General features: G+C 36.5%; 1 protein-coding gene and 1 non-coding gene across 16 annotated transcripts in view; both read right to left on the bottom strand.

Annotated features, from left to right (window-relative positions):
* Nucleotides 1–2543: 2543 nt before the first annotated feature.
* Nucleotides 2544–16972, bottom strand: part of TET1 (tet methylcytosine dioxygenase 1) — a 133990-nt gene continuing 119561 nt past the window's right edge. For all 15 annotated transcript variants that reach the window (XM_072756184.1, XM_072756186.1, XM_072756189.1 and 12 more), the window contains 4 exons: nt 15136–15225; nt 13393–13530; nt 9737–10085; nt 2544–3710 (listed from right to left, as the gene is read on the bottom strand). In XM_072756184.1, the coding sequence (XP_072612285.1) occupies nt 2698–3710; nt 9737–10085; nt 13393–13530; nt 15136–15225 (1590 nt within the window). In that variant the 3' untranslated portion in view covers nt 2544–2697. The remainder of the gene's footprint in view (nt 3711–9736; nt 10086–13392; nt 13531–15135; nt 15226–16972) is intronic.
* Nucleotides 4866–4972, bottom strand: LOC112929053 (U6 spliceosomal RNA). Its single transcript, XR_003236854.1, has one exon. It is a non-coding gene; the product is annotated as a U6 spliceosomal RNA (small nuclear RNA).

Here is a 16972-nt window from a genome sequence, read left to right as displayed (position 1 = left end):
GGTAAACTGTTTAACTTATGAGAGTCCAACAAAGTAGGAATCACAAGTGGTTCCCACCATGGTGTTATCAATTGAGACAGGACATTGACGGTGTTAATAATAATAATGGAACATTTTATAACATTTCAGTTGAGAAGGGATATTTCCATGTACTTGCTTTGGGCAACTGCAACCAACTTCACAAAACCCAGTATTCTCCTAAATAACACTGGTGGTTCAAGTTTCTTAAGAAACTTACTCAACGGTAGTGACACTGATTTGAACTGCTGCAGATATATTACAATGGATTCCTTCGTTCTTTTTGTTTTTACAATTTTAAATAGACTCTATGCCCAAGATGGGGCTCGAACTCAAGACCTGAAATTAAGAGTCGCATGTTCTACTGGCTGAGCCAGCCAGGCGCCCCTACAATGGATTCTTTTGAAGGAAATTTACTGTTTCTTAAAAAAAAAAAAAAAAAAAAAAAAAAGGATAAAAGCATCTTTTTAAGATTTTAATTCTTCATGTTTACTGTGTCATGGGTGGCAATTCAAAGAAAAACAAAAGCTAATATTTAAATTCTGCAGACGTTCAGTAAGTGTTGAAGGGAAGAAAGATGGGTGGATGGTTAAAGGGTCTTAAAACTTGATTCATTAAATCTGGTGAGGAGATAATTTCTAGTGGGAGCTAAGGCCTAATATCTAAAACGAAATATCACAAGGGTGTATTCCTGATAGTCTAATACTAGTAAATATCTTAAGGAAGCAGCTGAAATAATAAACAATCACTTATTTATATACTTATATGTATAAGAAACCTTAGGCTCACAAAAATATACATGTTTTAAAACGGAAATCTAAGGCACACAAAATACTAAAGTCAATGAATCACCCTACTTTACATATTCAAAAAGCAGAAATCTACTTGTACAAGATGATGGCCTACCAACGGATATTTGTTATATACAATCCCTTCATATTCCTTCACTTGGATTAGTCAAAAGCTTGAAACTGATACTTTGCACCATATATTATTTTAATATAAGTTACAATGAGTTTTTCTTTAGAGCTTGCTGGAACTGTTTGCTTTTGCACCAAAATTGTTGAGTATTAGCAGTTGTGGGCTTCCTATGGCATTTCCAAGGGAGAAGCACCATTATTTAGGTTTTCCACACTCCCAAGGTATCTGACACTTTGAATGTTATAGCACCTCTGCATTTTAATAGAATCAAGTATTTCATTGAAATTTCTTGTTCTAAACATTTTATTTGGGCAATCCCTTTTGTTTTGTTATAAAATGAGTCAATAAGTAATGGGGAAAAAATAATGGGAAGGCTAACATAAACGGAATGCCTATTTTCCTGTTACCTAGAACATAGGCAATTATCAGAGAAGATGAGTTTTTTCCCTAAAACTAATATGCTTAGATAAACTACTTTGGATTAGCTCTTAATGGACAATACCATACTTTGAACACCACTCCTACTGTTTGGGATGTGTGGATATATGTTGACATTAGGGGATTTCTTTTCAAAAGATTTCTATGGGAATTTTATTCTTACTCTACCAGATTGAGTTTCAGAACAAATAAGGCAATTTGGGATGGGTAGGGTTCTGGCTACTTAATTTTTAAATTTTATCACCTTGAAACTTTAGAAGCATTTGACTCTTCTGAATACTACTATGTCCCATCTCCTTTTGGAAAAACCTTTCATGATTATATTCAGAAAGCTGGAGTTAAAGTAAATTGGGGCCACTGTTGCTTGATAAATCAGAAGAGACCACGCTTACTTAGTTCCAAATAAAATGTTAACAGATATTGGTGATATGCTTCCTAATTCCAATTTTAGAGAAAATTAACAATTTTTGCATGTTCTACCTATTTTATAGAAGTAGCTAATATTTGCATGAGAAAGGACATTAAAAAAAAACAACAACAAACCATATACATGATTAGAATACATATTGCAGTTAACAAGATGGAACTCTACACAGCAAGAATAAATGATTTCTCTTGTATGCAAATATGCACAAACAATAAACAATAAGATTCTTATGCTATACTATTTCAAGTTACTTTTAAAAATAGAAAGTGCTTTTAAAATATATATTTACAATTTATGAACAGCCTCCAACCATTAACAATATTGAATTATTTTATATAGGAGATATTTTGAGAGAAAACATTTCATTGGTTTATTTCAAAGGAATATGCCGATTTTCTAGCAATGATTGGAAGATGTTGGAACGATGGCACCATGACATAATAATGCAGCTTATTTTTAACTGTTGATGTGGGTAAGCACCAGGAGCTGTGTAGAGTTAACACTGTATCTTGATTTTACATCATAGCACATGAACCTGTTAAAATCCTCTAAAAATGACTCTTGTTTCATAGTAAACAGACTTAATTTAAAGCACCAAACTGAGTGATTCTATCAAGGTTAACACCTAACCAAAACATTTCTTTATGTATTTAAAACTATAAAACTTTTATTTTTGCTTAAAATGTGCACCTTCTACCAATTGTCAAAATATAGTCACAGTTAAGAAACACCCACCCCATTTTTGTTTTTTTGTGTTTTTTTGTGTTTTTTTTTTTTTACCTCAGCCTTCAAATGGGTGAGATGAAGATAAGTAAACGACAACATGACTTTCTTTTAACAGCACCTTGAAAAAATACACTGCACTAGCAAAGGCATTAAGGGGAGAAAAGCCTTCAGACCCAATGGTTATAGGGCCCTGCAACATGTGTGAGAGCATAAGGGGACACGGTGACAATATTGTCATGGGTTAATGTTAACGCTTTATGAGAAGGAATTTGGTTCAATTCATTAACTTCAGGGGACAGGTCAGGACCCTCATTAGCTGCCTGGTCTTTCTGCTCTGAGGCCTTAATTTTCTTATTCTTAGCTTCTTTAGCCTCGAACTTAATTTTGTTTAGTTCAAAACCATGTTGGGGCTTATTCAGGTTTTTGTGCTGGTAGAAAACAAGGGAAAGGCGTGTGGGATGATTCCGGTTTGGGTGTTCAACAGGAGTGGTCGCATGAAGTTCTCGCCGGGCGCACTCAATCAAAACGGAGCCGTGGGCAGGTGCTATTGCCACCCCACCAATGTTGGCATCTAAGAAGATGTGCTCACTGTCTGACCAATACTCATCGATGTGGGGCAATTTCTCCTCAGTAGGTGACAGGGGGTCATCTGATAGGGGGTCATCTGATAGAGGCTCATCTGCATCAGAATGCTGCTCATCTTCTTCCACCAGAGAGGATGTAAGGTCATGAGGAGAGGTGGTGAATGGGGCTTGCTGGTTTGGATGATTAGAAGGTAGCTGTTCAGATGGACCAGTGGAAGGCTCAGAATAAACCAGGGACTCTGTCACGGGAGTAGACAAGGTGGAAAGAGCAACTACTTCATCAGGCTGTGCAATTCCAGTGCATTCCCCAGCAGCTGCATTAGCACCACTGTGTCTCGCAGAAGGCATTGTGCAGTGGGGATTGCTACTTCTTTCTGAAAACCCGTAAGAAACTGACACATCATTCTTAAAGGGAGCTGTTGTGGCTGATGTGGTCTTAGGGGACCAGGAGAAACCTGGAGATATGTTTGCCTCTTTCAATGTGTGAGGAATGGATGGGGTCAGTGAGTAGGTTTTAGTGTTGTCCGAACCTTTGAAGATAAAATGGGGTTCAGTTTCACTTTTTATTTCAAGTTGCAAGGCTTCGGTTTTATTCCCTAAACAGAGAAAAGGACACCAAATGCAAAGATAAGTACAATACTGCTTTGGGTAGTTGTCTCTAAGGAGTATCTTAACACAGAAATAATATAACAAAACATCAATGATGGTGAACTTGGTCAGTTTTGTTCTATTGACTTTAAATCAAACACACAAGCAGGCATTAAACATTGCATGTAGTTTAGTATGCTTTTTAATCCAATTATTTTCCTTAAAGAACTCTTCTCTTTGCAAATAATCATAAATAAGCACACAGATTTAGCGAGAAGGATGTCCATTGCTTAAAATAGTAAGAGATTAGAAATGACCTAATTGGCTATGAAATAAATATTAAAATCATACAGTAGATTATGATGCAGGTGATAACACAATCTAAAGCAGAATTTCTACCCAAAGATGTTTAGATACATTTTAGGTACTGCATAGTCTCATTTTCAAAAAAGTAAAAATAAGTAATAGTTTATGAATATTTCTGGGTCATGAAAACATCATGACCAGCAAACTCAATTATTAGGCAAAGGGAAATCACCTAAAAATTTTTAGTTGAAATAAGTCATTTGTGGCCCTAAAGAGCAAGTTCATTTAAGCTTTGTTTCTTTCTCACTAATTAGGTAGATCTCTATTATCACATTGGCTCTTGTAGGCAATCTATTCTGACATAATCACACAAACCACGTATCAAATGGAAACATTTTCTTTCAGGATATTCTCCATGTTTTGAAGTTCTAAAAAAACTTTTGGAAGTGCGAAAGCAGCTGATTTTAGGTCAAGTAATAGAAAAAGTAAAATGGCCATGTTTTAAAATAATTAAGAATATAACAGCAAACATTGACCTAATCCAATAAAAAAACTATCAATAAATAAAATGTAAAAAAAAATAAGCAATTTCACCCTCAAACAATAAAACCTGGAGACAAGATAATTCCTTCTCTTCCTTTTTTTAAACATGGAAAGCGTAGGGCACCTGGGTGACTGAGAGGTTGAGCACCTGCCTTTGGCCCAGGGCTTGATCCTGGGGTCCTGGGACGGAGTCCCACATCCTGCTCCCTGCATGGAACCTGCTACTCCCTTTGCCTATTTCTCTGCCTCTCTGTGTCTCTGATGAATAAATAAATTTTTTTATAAAAAACAAACATGGAAAGCTTAAAAAAATAAATAACTTGGAGCACGTCACAAATTTATAGGTTGCCCTTGTGCAGTGGGCATGCTAATCTTTTCTGTGTCATTCCAATTTCAGTATATATGCTGCCAAAGCCAGTATAAATGAGACCGTTCTCATTTTTATTTTACTTTTATCTTTTTAGAGTAATTTCTATACCCAATGAGGGACCAAAATTTACAACCCTGAGATCAAGAGTCTCATGCTCCATTGACTGAGCCAACTAGGTGCCCAGTTCTCCTTCTTTTTTAGGGGAGTGGAGAGAGGGGCAAAGGGAGAGGGAGAGAGAATCTTAAGCAGGTTCTAGTCCCAGAGCAGAGCCCAACTTAGCGTTTGAATTCACAACGCTGAGATCATGACCTAAGCTAAAATCAAGAGTCCAAGGCTTAACCAACTAAGCCACCCAAGCACACCGCCTGGTCTCACTTTTAAACTTTATTTTTTTTTTAGAGATTTTATTTATTTATTCATAGAGACACAGTTAGAGAGAGAGAGGCAGAGACACAGGCAGAAGGAGAAGCAGGCACCATGCAGGGAGCCTTATGTGGGACTGGATCCCGGATCCCCAGGATCTCGCCCCAGGCTGCAGGCAGCGCTAAACCGCTGCACCACCGGGGCTGCCCCTGGTCTCACTTTTAAATAGTTAAGGAGTATTTCACTGAAATGGATAAATCTATTTAAAAAATTATGGGTCAGATTACAAAAGGACAAGGAGTTGTAAGACAAGTATTGTGCAGAGGGCTACTAAAAGGATATATATTATTAAAAACATAGCTTATAAAGATGCTATTATGGAATGACACAAAGATTGAATATGATAGGAATTTTTAGAGGCAGCATAGAATCAGGTAAGTGAATCTTAAACATACTAAGTTAAGTGTAAAATGGAGCTACAAGCAAAAAATAATGCTAATTCTCCCTGCCTTGCCTCTCCACTATCTCTTTATTGAATCTTTCCTAGCATTACATAAATGTCTGCCCAGTCATTTCTCTCATTTTACAAAAAAACAAATAAGGCAACTCTCCTGGCAAATATATAAAGAAAAAAAAAAAAAGAAAGAAAAGAAAAAAAGGAAAGAAAGTTAAGGAATACCCTGTAATTCTAAAGTTGAATATTAGTATAAATCCAAGGTGTATTTTTTTCTTTGGACTCCGTGGAGAGATGGCTGAATTTATATATGGGGCAGGATTATATAAGATGAACCTAGAACATCTTGTCGGAACAGCAGCTAAGGAAGAAACTATCAGAGACAATTGGGGTCATGACAAAATTAAGTTCAGAAGCCAGCATGATGGGTTTCTACCAATTAAAGATGGCACAATTTGAGGATTTTTTAAAGCATTTTCACATATAATTCGGGGAAAGAAGCCCAATTAATGTGCGCTGAAATATAAACTCTAAGTAGTAATAAATACAGGGGTGTCTGACTTGATAGGATGAGCACTGGGTGTTATACTAGATTTAAATTAAAAAAAATATATAGGGGTGTCTGGGTGGCACAATCAGTTAAGCAAGCATCTGCCTTTGCCTCAGGTCATGATCCTGGGGTCCTGGGATTGGGCTCCCTGCTCAACAGGGAGTTTGCTTCCACCTCTCCTTCTGCCCCTGCTTGTGGGCTCTCTCTCTCTCATGCTCACACTTTCTCTCAAATAATTAAAATCTTTTAAAATAATAAATACTATCAATAAAATAATAAAAAATATAAAAAGCATGAGATGAAAAACGATACTAAATTTTAAAAAACTGAACATATTAGAAGATGGCTAGGCACTAACTTTTATTCTGAAACTGGTGAATAGAATCAAATTGCGAAGCATTTATTTTAATTTCTCCGTATGAACCATACCTCAGAATTAACATGTTATTGATCAGGACAATATTTCTTTTGAAAAGCAAATCAACTAACAAATGGAAAGAAGAATGGTAGACTTTGTTACTTCTAATGGAACAATGAATACAGAACATGATAGTACATATTTTTAAAACCAGGAGATGAAAGACTCATGCTGACAACACGGGTACCATGGATCAACCTTAAGATCACAAAAAGAGATACCATCAGACACTGTGCTTCCTCATGTGAAGAAACAAGAATGTAGAATTCAGACAGTGGCCTTGCCATATCAAGTGTTTTTTTGTTTTCTGGTTTGTTATAGCTGTTGTCGTTTTGGTGAACTCTACACTCAATGAGGGACTTGAACTCACCACTTCAAACAAGATTAATAGTCATATGCTCTACCTTCTGAGCCAGCCAGATGCCCCCATAGTTAAGTGTTTTTAAAGTTGAAGCTGAACTTGTCTCTATAGGATAATGGTTTCTACTATATGTAAAAAAGAAAAAAGGAAGAAAAATAGGAAAAAAAGCAAGATTTAAATAAGAAAAGGTTTAGGAGACAAATCAACTAACTATAATGTGTGACCTTGTTTGGATACTGATTAAGTAAACCAAATGTCAAAAAAGAAAAATCATTTAGGAGATAAATGGAGCAATTTGAGCACTGGGTTGATAGTCAGACATTATTTGTTTTGCGTATTGTGGTTCTAAACATTCCTTATCCTTTGTTGACAAATACTGATGAAGTAATTGATTACATGATATGACTTCTGCAATTTGTCATAAAAAATTTCGAAGAGGTGGGGCCAGGATCAAGACATAGATGAAATAAGAATTATTATGTATTAAAATCTTTTAGGGGCACCAGGGTTGAGCATCTGCCTTTGGCTCAGGTCGTGATCTCAGGGTCCTGGGATCAAGTCCCTCACTGGTCTTCCCACGAGGAGCCTACTTCTCCCTATGCCTTGATCTCTGCCTCTCTCTGTGTGTCTCTCACGAATAAATGAATAAAATAAAGTCTTAAAAAAAAATGTTTGAGGGGCAGTCTGGGGGGATGCTCAGTTAAACATACACTCTTGATCTCAGGGTGGTGAATTCAAGCCCCATTGCTTCACACTGGATGTGGAGTCTGCTTTAAAAATAAATACAGAAAGAAAAAAAAAATCATTACCTCTAGCCTACATCTCTTCTCTGAACTATATATTCTTAAACAATTCTTTTCCTAACAGTTGTCTGACAGGTGTCCTGAATTTGACATGCCCAAAATCGAGCTTCTGATCTCCCTCTGTATCTTTCCAAATCTATTCTTTTCTCCCCATTTCTCATGACCTTTCGGTGATTTCTCCAGTTTTCCAGTTCCTTCGGACCAATAACATCAGGATAAACACTGACACTTCGTTTTGTCCACACTCCAGATTTATGAGAAATCTTGTTGTCCTTGCCTTAAAAACATCCAGGACGGGACATTTCTCATATGCTCCTGATGAGCCAGTCTGGTCCAAGCTCCATCATCCCTCTCCTGAGTGGTTAAGATGGCTTCTTTACAATCACCCTATTTTTCTTTACTCTGCCTAAGGTTTCCCAGGTTTTTGTTGTTGTTTTTTTTTTTTTTAAGATTTTATTTATTTATTAGAGACAGAGACACAGGCAGAGGGAGAAGCAGACTGTGCAGGGAGCCCGATGTGGGACTCGATCCCGAGTCTCCAGGATCACGCCCTGGGCTGAAGGAGGCGCTAAACCGCTGAGCCACCGGGGCTGCCCTGTTTCTCAGTTTCTTTTCTTTTTTTTTAAAGATTTATTTACTTATTCATTCAGAGAGAGCGAAGAGAGGCAGAGACACAGGCAGAGAGAGAAGCAGGCACCATGCAGGGAGCCCGATGCGGGACTCGATCTGGGGTCTCCAGGATCACACCCCGGGCTGCAGGCGGCGCTAAACCGCTGCGCCACCGGGGCTGCCCTGTTTCTCAGTTTCAAACCAGTAAACAGAACGTTAGGTTTGAATTAGGTTATAGTCCTCTCTTCTTTTACAAAGCCTGGGGTGAACTTTTCAAATATCCCTTTTCCTTCCCTGATCTATCACCTACTCTTCTTCCCATTTCATCCTCTGCTTCAGTCACACTGGCCCCCTTGCATGCCTCAAGGATTCCAGGTTCTTGCCTCCTGACCTTTATATTTGCCATTTCCACTGCCTGGAATACTGTTTCTCCAAAGAAAGACACTGATGATTCTCGTTGGCTTGAGGACTTGACTGAAATGCCACATTCTCAGCAAATCATTCTCTGATAGCCATATGTGACGGTATTCTTGCACAGGGTTCCCTCTCCTCTTTCACCGCTACATTTCCAACACCCACAACAGCACAAAGTGGTGTTTAGTAATACCTGTTGACTGCATTACTTAAACTGATGCTAAAGTTGACCGAGGAAGACTTCAAGGAAGTGATGTTATTTCATGTATGCCAAGGAGGAGGAGTAGGACTTCAAAACAGAAGGGAAACAAACAATAAAAACATATTTAAAAAAAAGAGAGAGAGCATAAGTGGAAGAAATACCAAGAAACATTGATGGGTCACTTTCTTGTTGACTAGGTTTTGGCAAGTATGTAGAAATTGTTTCCATGTATGTAGTCAGTGTCTTTTTTTTTTTTTTTAAGATTTTATTTATCTAACTTAACTGATATCTGTCTAAAGTTGTGTTGTCTTTTTAAAAAAATTTATTTAAATGGCAGAAAGAAAAAGAGAGAAGAGCATAAGCAGGGGCAGAGGGAGAGGGAGAATCAAATTCCCCACAGAGCAGGGAGTCCCCATGAGGGGCCCAATCCCAGGACCCTGGGATCATGACCTGAGATGAAGGCAGATGCTCAACTGACTGAGCCACTAAGGTGCCCCTCTACCACCCCCTCCCCGATAACGACACATTCCTAAGAGAGCAGCAAAGAGAAAGGAGAGGGGATATAAGGTGCAAATTCAAGGCCTAACCCTTCAACCACTGGAAGTTATGCACAAAAATTAAGTAGTATCCACAGGCCTCACCTAAAAGCGGCAGCGATGAAGTCTTGCTATTGTTTGTCGTCGAGTTGTTCTTCCGTTTGACCCGAGGGACAAATTTTTTCTCCACAGCTCTTATCTTATGTGCGAGAACTTCTGTCATCATTGCTGCCCTCTTCTTCCCAGAACGAGGTACGGGCTGAGTAAAACGTTTTCTTTTTTTACGACGGGGTGTGAGCACCTCAATGGCCCCAGACTTGATCTTGGCTTCCATTCCTTCTCTAGAGCCAAACTCATCTGTGTCTGAGAGTTTGTAGAGTGGTAGCACATGCAGCTGCTCATCTTGAGGGATAACCCCCAAGGAGCGGTTATCTTCTCGTGTTAAAGTACAAACCTGACAGAAAGAAAAGACGAAATAGGTCCTACACATTTATCATAGTTTATTTCTACCTTCTAACTGTTGCCATTGTCAAAAGGATCTGTGTTCCTATTCTATTTTCCAATGGTTACTGATGGTATAGTAATTCTGGATAAATTACCATATAATAAGCCACTCAACACTCTTCAATTCTGGTAATTTATCAGTTAGTTATAAGCAGATCAGTATAATTTTGAGTTGAAATGATAAGTAAATGATATTATACATGTTTATGTATTTTATAATATTTTTAAAAAGTAAACTGTATCCCTAATGTGGGGCTCAAACTCACAATACCCCAAGGTCAAGAGTCACATGCTGTTCCAGCTAGGCAATTCAAACCCATATAATATTTTAAACATTAAACCTTTTTGTTACATTCCATTGTACTTCATTGTCTAAGTTAAGGAATGTCTGCAGGATTGTCCAAAGCCTTCATATTAAATATTAACTATTAAGAAGACATTATTTTAGCCTATATATTACCCTATTTTTTAAAAAGATTTTATTTATTTGAGAGAGAGGGAGAGAGAGAGATAGATCGTGAGCAGGGGAAAGGACAGAGAGAGGAGCAGACTCCCTGCTGAGCACAGAGCCCAATGTGGGGCTCCATCCCCAGACCCTGGGATCATGACCAGATCCAAAGGCAGATGCTTAACTGACTGAATCACCCAGGTGCCCTATTACCCTATTTCTTAAGTTATGTCACATTCTTTGGGTAGAGGGGGATTGATTATTAAGAATTTTCTATTTGCTGTATTTTCATTAAGGGTTTCTCCACTTCTGCTTATGAGTGGAATTTATTGATAGATAAATTTGGATAGATAGATAAATAGATAGATAAATTCTGCTTATAAAGTGGAATTTATTGATAGATCTATAGATATTTTTTTTTCCTTCAATCCCTTTCTCTGCCTGTTAAGAGTGATTTTTCTTTCCTCATTAAATGAACTGAACAGGTATTAATGAAGTTAAAGAAGAGGCACAAGAGATTTCTTTTTCTAGCAGGACTCATATTCTAATAGTTTTTAATTGATATTTTATTATTTTAAAAATTATTTATTTAAAAAAATTCTAATAGTTTTTAAAAGTTAAACATTAAATTTGGTAAATTTTCTCTTTCTGCTTCATGTTGTTTCTACTTTGGTTAGGAATATGCCAGTAAGCTCTACCTTTCTTTCTTTCTTTCTTTCTTTCTTTCTTTCTTTTTTTTTTTTTAAAGATTTTATTTATTTATTCATGTGAGACACACTCAGAGAGAGAGAGAGAGAGAGATGGAGAGAGGGAGGGAGAGAGAGAGGCAGAGACACAGGCAGAGGGAGAAGCAGGCTCCATGCAGGGAACCTGACATGGGACTCGATCCCGGGTCTCCAGGATCATACCCTGGGCTGAAGGCAGCGCTAAACTGCTAAGCCACTCGGGCTGCCCCCTACCTTTCTTTTGAATGTGAAATAAGACATTTAAAGAAAATTCTCTCTTGAATATAACTTTATCTCAGTCCTTATTCTTTATTTTTTTCCCTTCTCCTTACTTTAAAAGTTTTTATTTTTATTCATTATAGAAAGAAAAAACAGAACTACTACATACAAGCAATTCCTGACTTTAATACCTAATATTAGTATTTATCTTCATAGAATAGGATCTTAATGGTAATTAATTTGCAAGTTATCATTAAAGATCCACCAAAGATATATCCAATGGTTTCATTATTTTTGTTAAAAACATTTCTTCTAGAACTGAGGGGCTCTTTCTAAGCCAGTAGGCTGGAAAGAAATAAAACTGCCTGATTATAAGGTTGATAGAGTTGATGAATACAGATGATAATGTAAGATAAGCATAAAGTTTTAAAAATCACACTATTTTCACATATTTACAGTCACATTTACCAGGAATACTTTAAATATTGAATTCTCTGGGTTGAAAAAAAAAAAAAGAATTCTCTGGGTTCTAATTTGTCAATAATTTAAAAGCAATCATGTTAAAAACTAGACTCTTCCACCAATAAATATTTACTTTAAACAGTTTATTTGTTCACAGGGAGAATAAGAAAAGGACCAGGACCTGATATGAGGAGCATAATTAGAAAGACTGGGGCAGCAGAAAAGAGTTGGCAGCTGAATTTTAAGAATTTGGGGTTTACAGAGACAGGGAAATTTGGAGTTATGTCAAGTTCTAAGTATAAGCCTCATGGCATGAGCAAGAGCAGTGGAGAAGAGGCATCACTGAATAATACACAAGAAAAGAGGAACCAGAATTTGATTTGACACTAAACCTAATTCAGCCTGATGATCTGTAATGAAGCAAATAAGGTCAAACGTACTAAGCAATGACGACATGTTGGCTAAGATTCACCCGGACAGATTTATAATATTTCAACATTTGAAAATTACACTGATCTCAAAGACTACAGTATACAGCAGTGGAGAAGAATGATATCAACAAAAAGCAAAAGAAAAAGAAAGGCTCCTTAATCTATCACAAACTTTATTGGCCAAACGAGGAAGGAAGGCTGCCTTTTGATGGCTTAGACTGTGTACTTTCAAGATCCCATAGCTATCTTTTATATGGGGCCAACCAAACAGACTGGTGTAGTGCAAAAAATAGAGTGGTATGTTTTACTAAATAAGAAGATGGTTACTAGAAGCAAACCCATCTTCTTTCTTTCTTTCTTTCTTTCTTTCTTTCTTTCTTTCTTTCTTTCTTTCTTTGTTGAAGCAAGCCCATTTCACTTACAAAAGGTTTAATTGCACGATTTTCCCCAGGCTCTTTTACCTGATTTAAAATATCTTCACTGATTTCATGCTAGGGGCATGTAATTCTTTTCATGGCTGTAAACCTAAGCATGCATTTCTAAATGCAAATATTTCTGATGATTCTGGAATAGTAATGTAACATACATATACACTGGCATTAAGAACAAACATGCACAAAAAAACCATGATAAATTTGGCATAGTTCCTTCACAAAAACGCTGAGGTACACAGAAGGCAAAAACGAAACCAAACCAAACAAGAAAACCAGTAAGTTGTTTAACTTCCCAACTACCAGTTTGATAACATAGAACTGTACTCCGATCTCCTAGCAAAGGTAACCACAATGATTCAAGACTTGCAACAAAATATTCAAGGCCAGTCCTGTAACTTCGACAGTAAACTTAAATTGTATTGATATATACTATGAGGGACAGAAAATAAAATAGGACTTTGAACAATAATTATGTTTCAGGACCTCAGCCTAAGAAAGCCATGGATCTTTTAGAATCAAAAGGCACCCAGGTACATACCACAGTGCTTCCATTATTCATGTTGTGGATGTCCCTGTGGGGATGGGCACAGAAGTCTAGGCAAGCAGTGACCCCAGAGAAAGGACGCCCTTCTTTGCTGCCAAGCCGACATTCTCGGGCAACATGTTCATATTCTACCTAAATGAGAAATGGGTAACACACAGTTTTAAAAGGCAGGAAGAATCACCTTTAGCAAAGAGTAAAAATTACTTCCTGACAATGTTCTTGACCTAATTACACTTTGTAATTTCAATAACTTCTGCCTACAGGGTGGTAAATAGTGGATGTGTAGTTCAGAAACATTCAGGAGGAAGAGTCTTGAAGATTGAGACATGAAGTAAAATGACAATGACTGGCTGTGACTAATGGTAGGGTGACAACAATACCGGCTGGGGGTGAATAAACAAGCAGAATAAGCTTAAATTATCCCATTAGGAAGAGAGACTACTACAGTGCATTAATCACATGTAAAGAGTTTTCAATGTCTATAAAAAGTACGCATACATAAATACCTATGTTCATCAGCTAATATAGAAAGTGAATTTTAACTCTTTAAAAATGAAAATTTAGCAATTAACAGAGAGCATGCTATTCATGATAATACAAATAAAGATTTAAGAAACCTCAATTCCTCACATCATAAGGATGATTTTGTGTGTGTAGTGGTAACATTTTAGATCCTTAAACACTTTTAAGTATATAATATAGTATTGTCAATTGTAGTCCCCATGCTGTGCAGCCAACAGATAAAATTTTATTTATCTTATACCTGGGAGCTCATACCCTGATCATCCTCTCATTCCCCCATACCTCATTTATTTTCTTGGTGATGTCCTTTGAAGTACAGAATTTAAAACTCTTGCAACCTATTTTATCCTTATTTTTATTTTTGGATTGTCTATTGATAATATATAGATAAACATAGGGCCTCTACATATTGATCTTGTATCACGAAAGCTTGCTAAACTCATTTATTAGCTTGAATAGTGGGTGTGTATGTATGTGTGTTCCTCAGTAGTTTCCACCTAAAGGATCATACCAGTCGCTAGTAGAAATTATTTTATCTCCTTTTGTAGTCTGAATTTCTTCAACTTGTTCTTAATAGAACCTCCAGCAAAATGTTTAGTATAAATGGTGAGAGTACATACTGTCTTGTTCCAAACATTAAGCAAAAAATTTTTTGGTCTTTAATTGTAATTATGATATTATCCATGGGTTTTTATAGATGTCCTTTATCAGGCTGAGGCAATTCCCTTCTATTGCCATTTTCTTAATTGTTTTAATCATGAACGTGTTGAATTTTGTCAAATATCTTCTATCTATAAGGATTTTTGTTTTTATGGTTTTTGTAATGTTTTATCAATGTAGGTAGTATACTACATTGATTAATTTTCTTGTGTTGAATCAATAATGCCTAAATTAAAACGCATAAATTCTAAAAATGCATAAATTACATTTTTAGAATTAATCATAATTCTATCATTCTGGACTTTTAGTTTAATTGTCGTAATAAGAAGTCTTTTAAAAACAAGCTAAAAGGGGGGGGCTGGGGGAAAAAAGGGGGGGGCGGGGAAAAAAAAAAGCTAAAAATAATCAGTCAGGTAAACCCAGGCTGGATAATTTAAGCTGTTCTAAAAGTAGATATATACTCAAGTTGAAATTTGAAGGTTTTCTATTAACAATGATGCTTACATAGAAATTTCAACCATGTTTAAGAGCACTGTATATGGTCCCAAAACGTACCTGGTTTTGGTAAGCAACTGGAGCATACTGCTTATAAATTGGAGCTAATCGTGTAGCCAAACTCTGTAAATTATCTTCAAGGTTTTTTTCCTACAGGAAAAGACAGTCCATAAAAGTTGTTTCATAATGACATGAGTTTTAGGTATGAAAATGAATCATAAATCATTGCTGATATATGGTTGATGCACAAAGCATACTTACCCTAATAATAGGCTACCATAGAAAATAACAGATTTTGAAAAAAAATCTAAACTATTGGTCATTGTTATGCTTTAATTTAGTCTTTTGAAATTCAAGTTCTATGTTATAAGCTAACTAGAAATCTAAAGATTGTTAGAAGTAAGGTGTGAAATGGGTCATGTTGCTAAATACAAGAACCCTATTTTATATTTATTCAATAGTACTGGGCACTTGAAATAAATCAAGACAGGGTTCCTATTGGCAAAAAGAGTTGTTGAAGTAAAGAACTCTGACAGAGTGCAGCAAGCTTCTATAACAAAAATGGGAGAACAAACATAATATGTATACTACAAATCAGATCCTGTGCTAATAGCTTCAAATATAGTGAAGTGGTCAACAGTTGTCTAAAACTAGGGTTTTCTTTGTCACATTATAATGGTCAAAAATTGAGGAAGACTTAGTGGGATAGTAATGAGCCTTGACACCATTATCAAGAATCTGGATTGCTACTTATAGTAGAAACATTTTAAGACTCCTTTTCAAGGAGAACAGTTATGACAAATGTCTCTATTACAAATATCACTGAAGTTTCAGCTCAGGTCATGATCTCAAGGATATGAGATTGAGCCTGGAGTTGGGATCCAAACTCAGAGCCAACTCAGCTTGAGATTCTCCCCACCTGGCCTCAAGCTCTCTCTCTCAAATAAATATATAAAATCTTAAAACAAAAACAACACAAAACAAAAAAAAAAAACCCCACTAAAGACAGTATAAGGTATGTAGCAGATAGGGTAGATTTTGGAAACGATAGTTGAAAGACCACTGTGATATAATTTTTGAGAGGATTGTATCCTAAATAAAATCAAAGACTCGATAAATGATCAGTCACACCTAAGGGAGACTAAAGGGGAACTGAGAGCAAGGATGAGACACTTATGAAAGCTTGATGCTTCTGCTTCATTTGAGATTTGGTGGATGCCAAGAACACTGAAACAAGACCTTCATGTGGATTAGTTCACTCTGATTTGCAGTAAATTATTATAAAACCAAAGCCACATGCAATGTAGACATAGGAAGATCTTTCTTTCTTTTTTAAAAAATTTTATTTATTCATAAAAGACACAGAGAGAGAGGCAAAGATATAAGCAGGCTCCCTTCCGGGACTCCAGGATCATGCCCTGAGCCAAAGGCAGACACTCAACTGCTAAGACACCCACGCATCCCAGGAAGTTATTTCTTGAGCACATTTTAAAAAACCCATTTGGGCAACTGTAAAGCATCAGTGATAACCCTTGTGGTGTCCCACAGATTAAGGTTCATGCGCTCATTGAAGAAGAAATTTATGCACATTAGGTCTATATCTAGATTACTCTGTTCCTTTTATCTGTCATACATATGTATCTGGTACTTAATATAGTTTCATAAATATAGCCAAGAAAGTCAGGACCCTACTTTAAAAACACTTTCTAACTATACTCACCCGTTAATTATTTATTTGGGGAAAACTTAACATTTGTGATTTAAGTACCTACTGAAAATATTATGATTATGGTTCCTAACACTTGAAATAATAGGTGGAGTAGCTATTAGGAGTTGTCTTACAACGACAAGATTATGAACCATCTGGTCAGCCCGAGTAATGAGGCATCATGAAATA

Source organism: Vulpes vulpes, chromosome 4 (genome assembly GCF_048418805.1).
Source record: "Vulpes vulpes isolate BD-2025 chromosome 4, VulVul3, whole genome shotgun sequence".
In the NCBI taxonomy this organism is placed as follows: domain Eukaryota; kingdom Metazoa; phylum Chordata; class Mammalia; order Carnivora; family Canidae; genus Vulpes; species Vulpes vulpes.
This window is presented reverse-complemented; position numbering and strand designations above follow the sequence as displayed.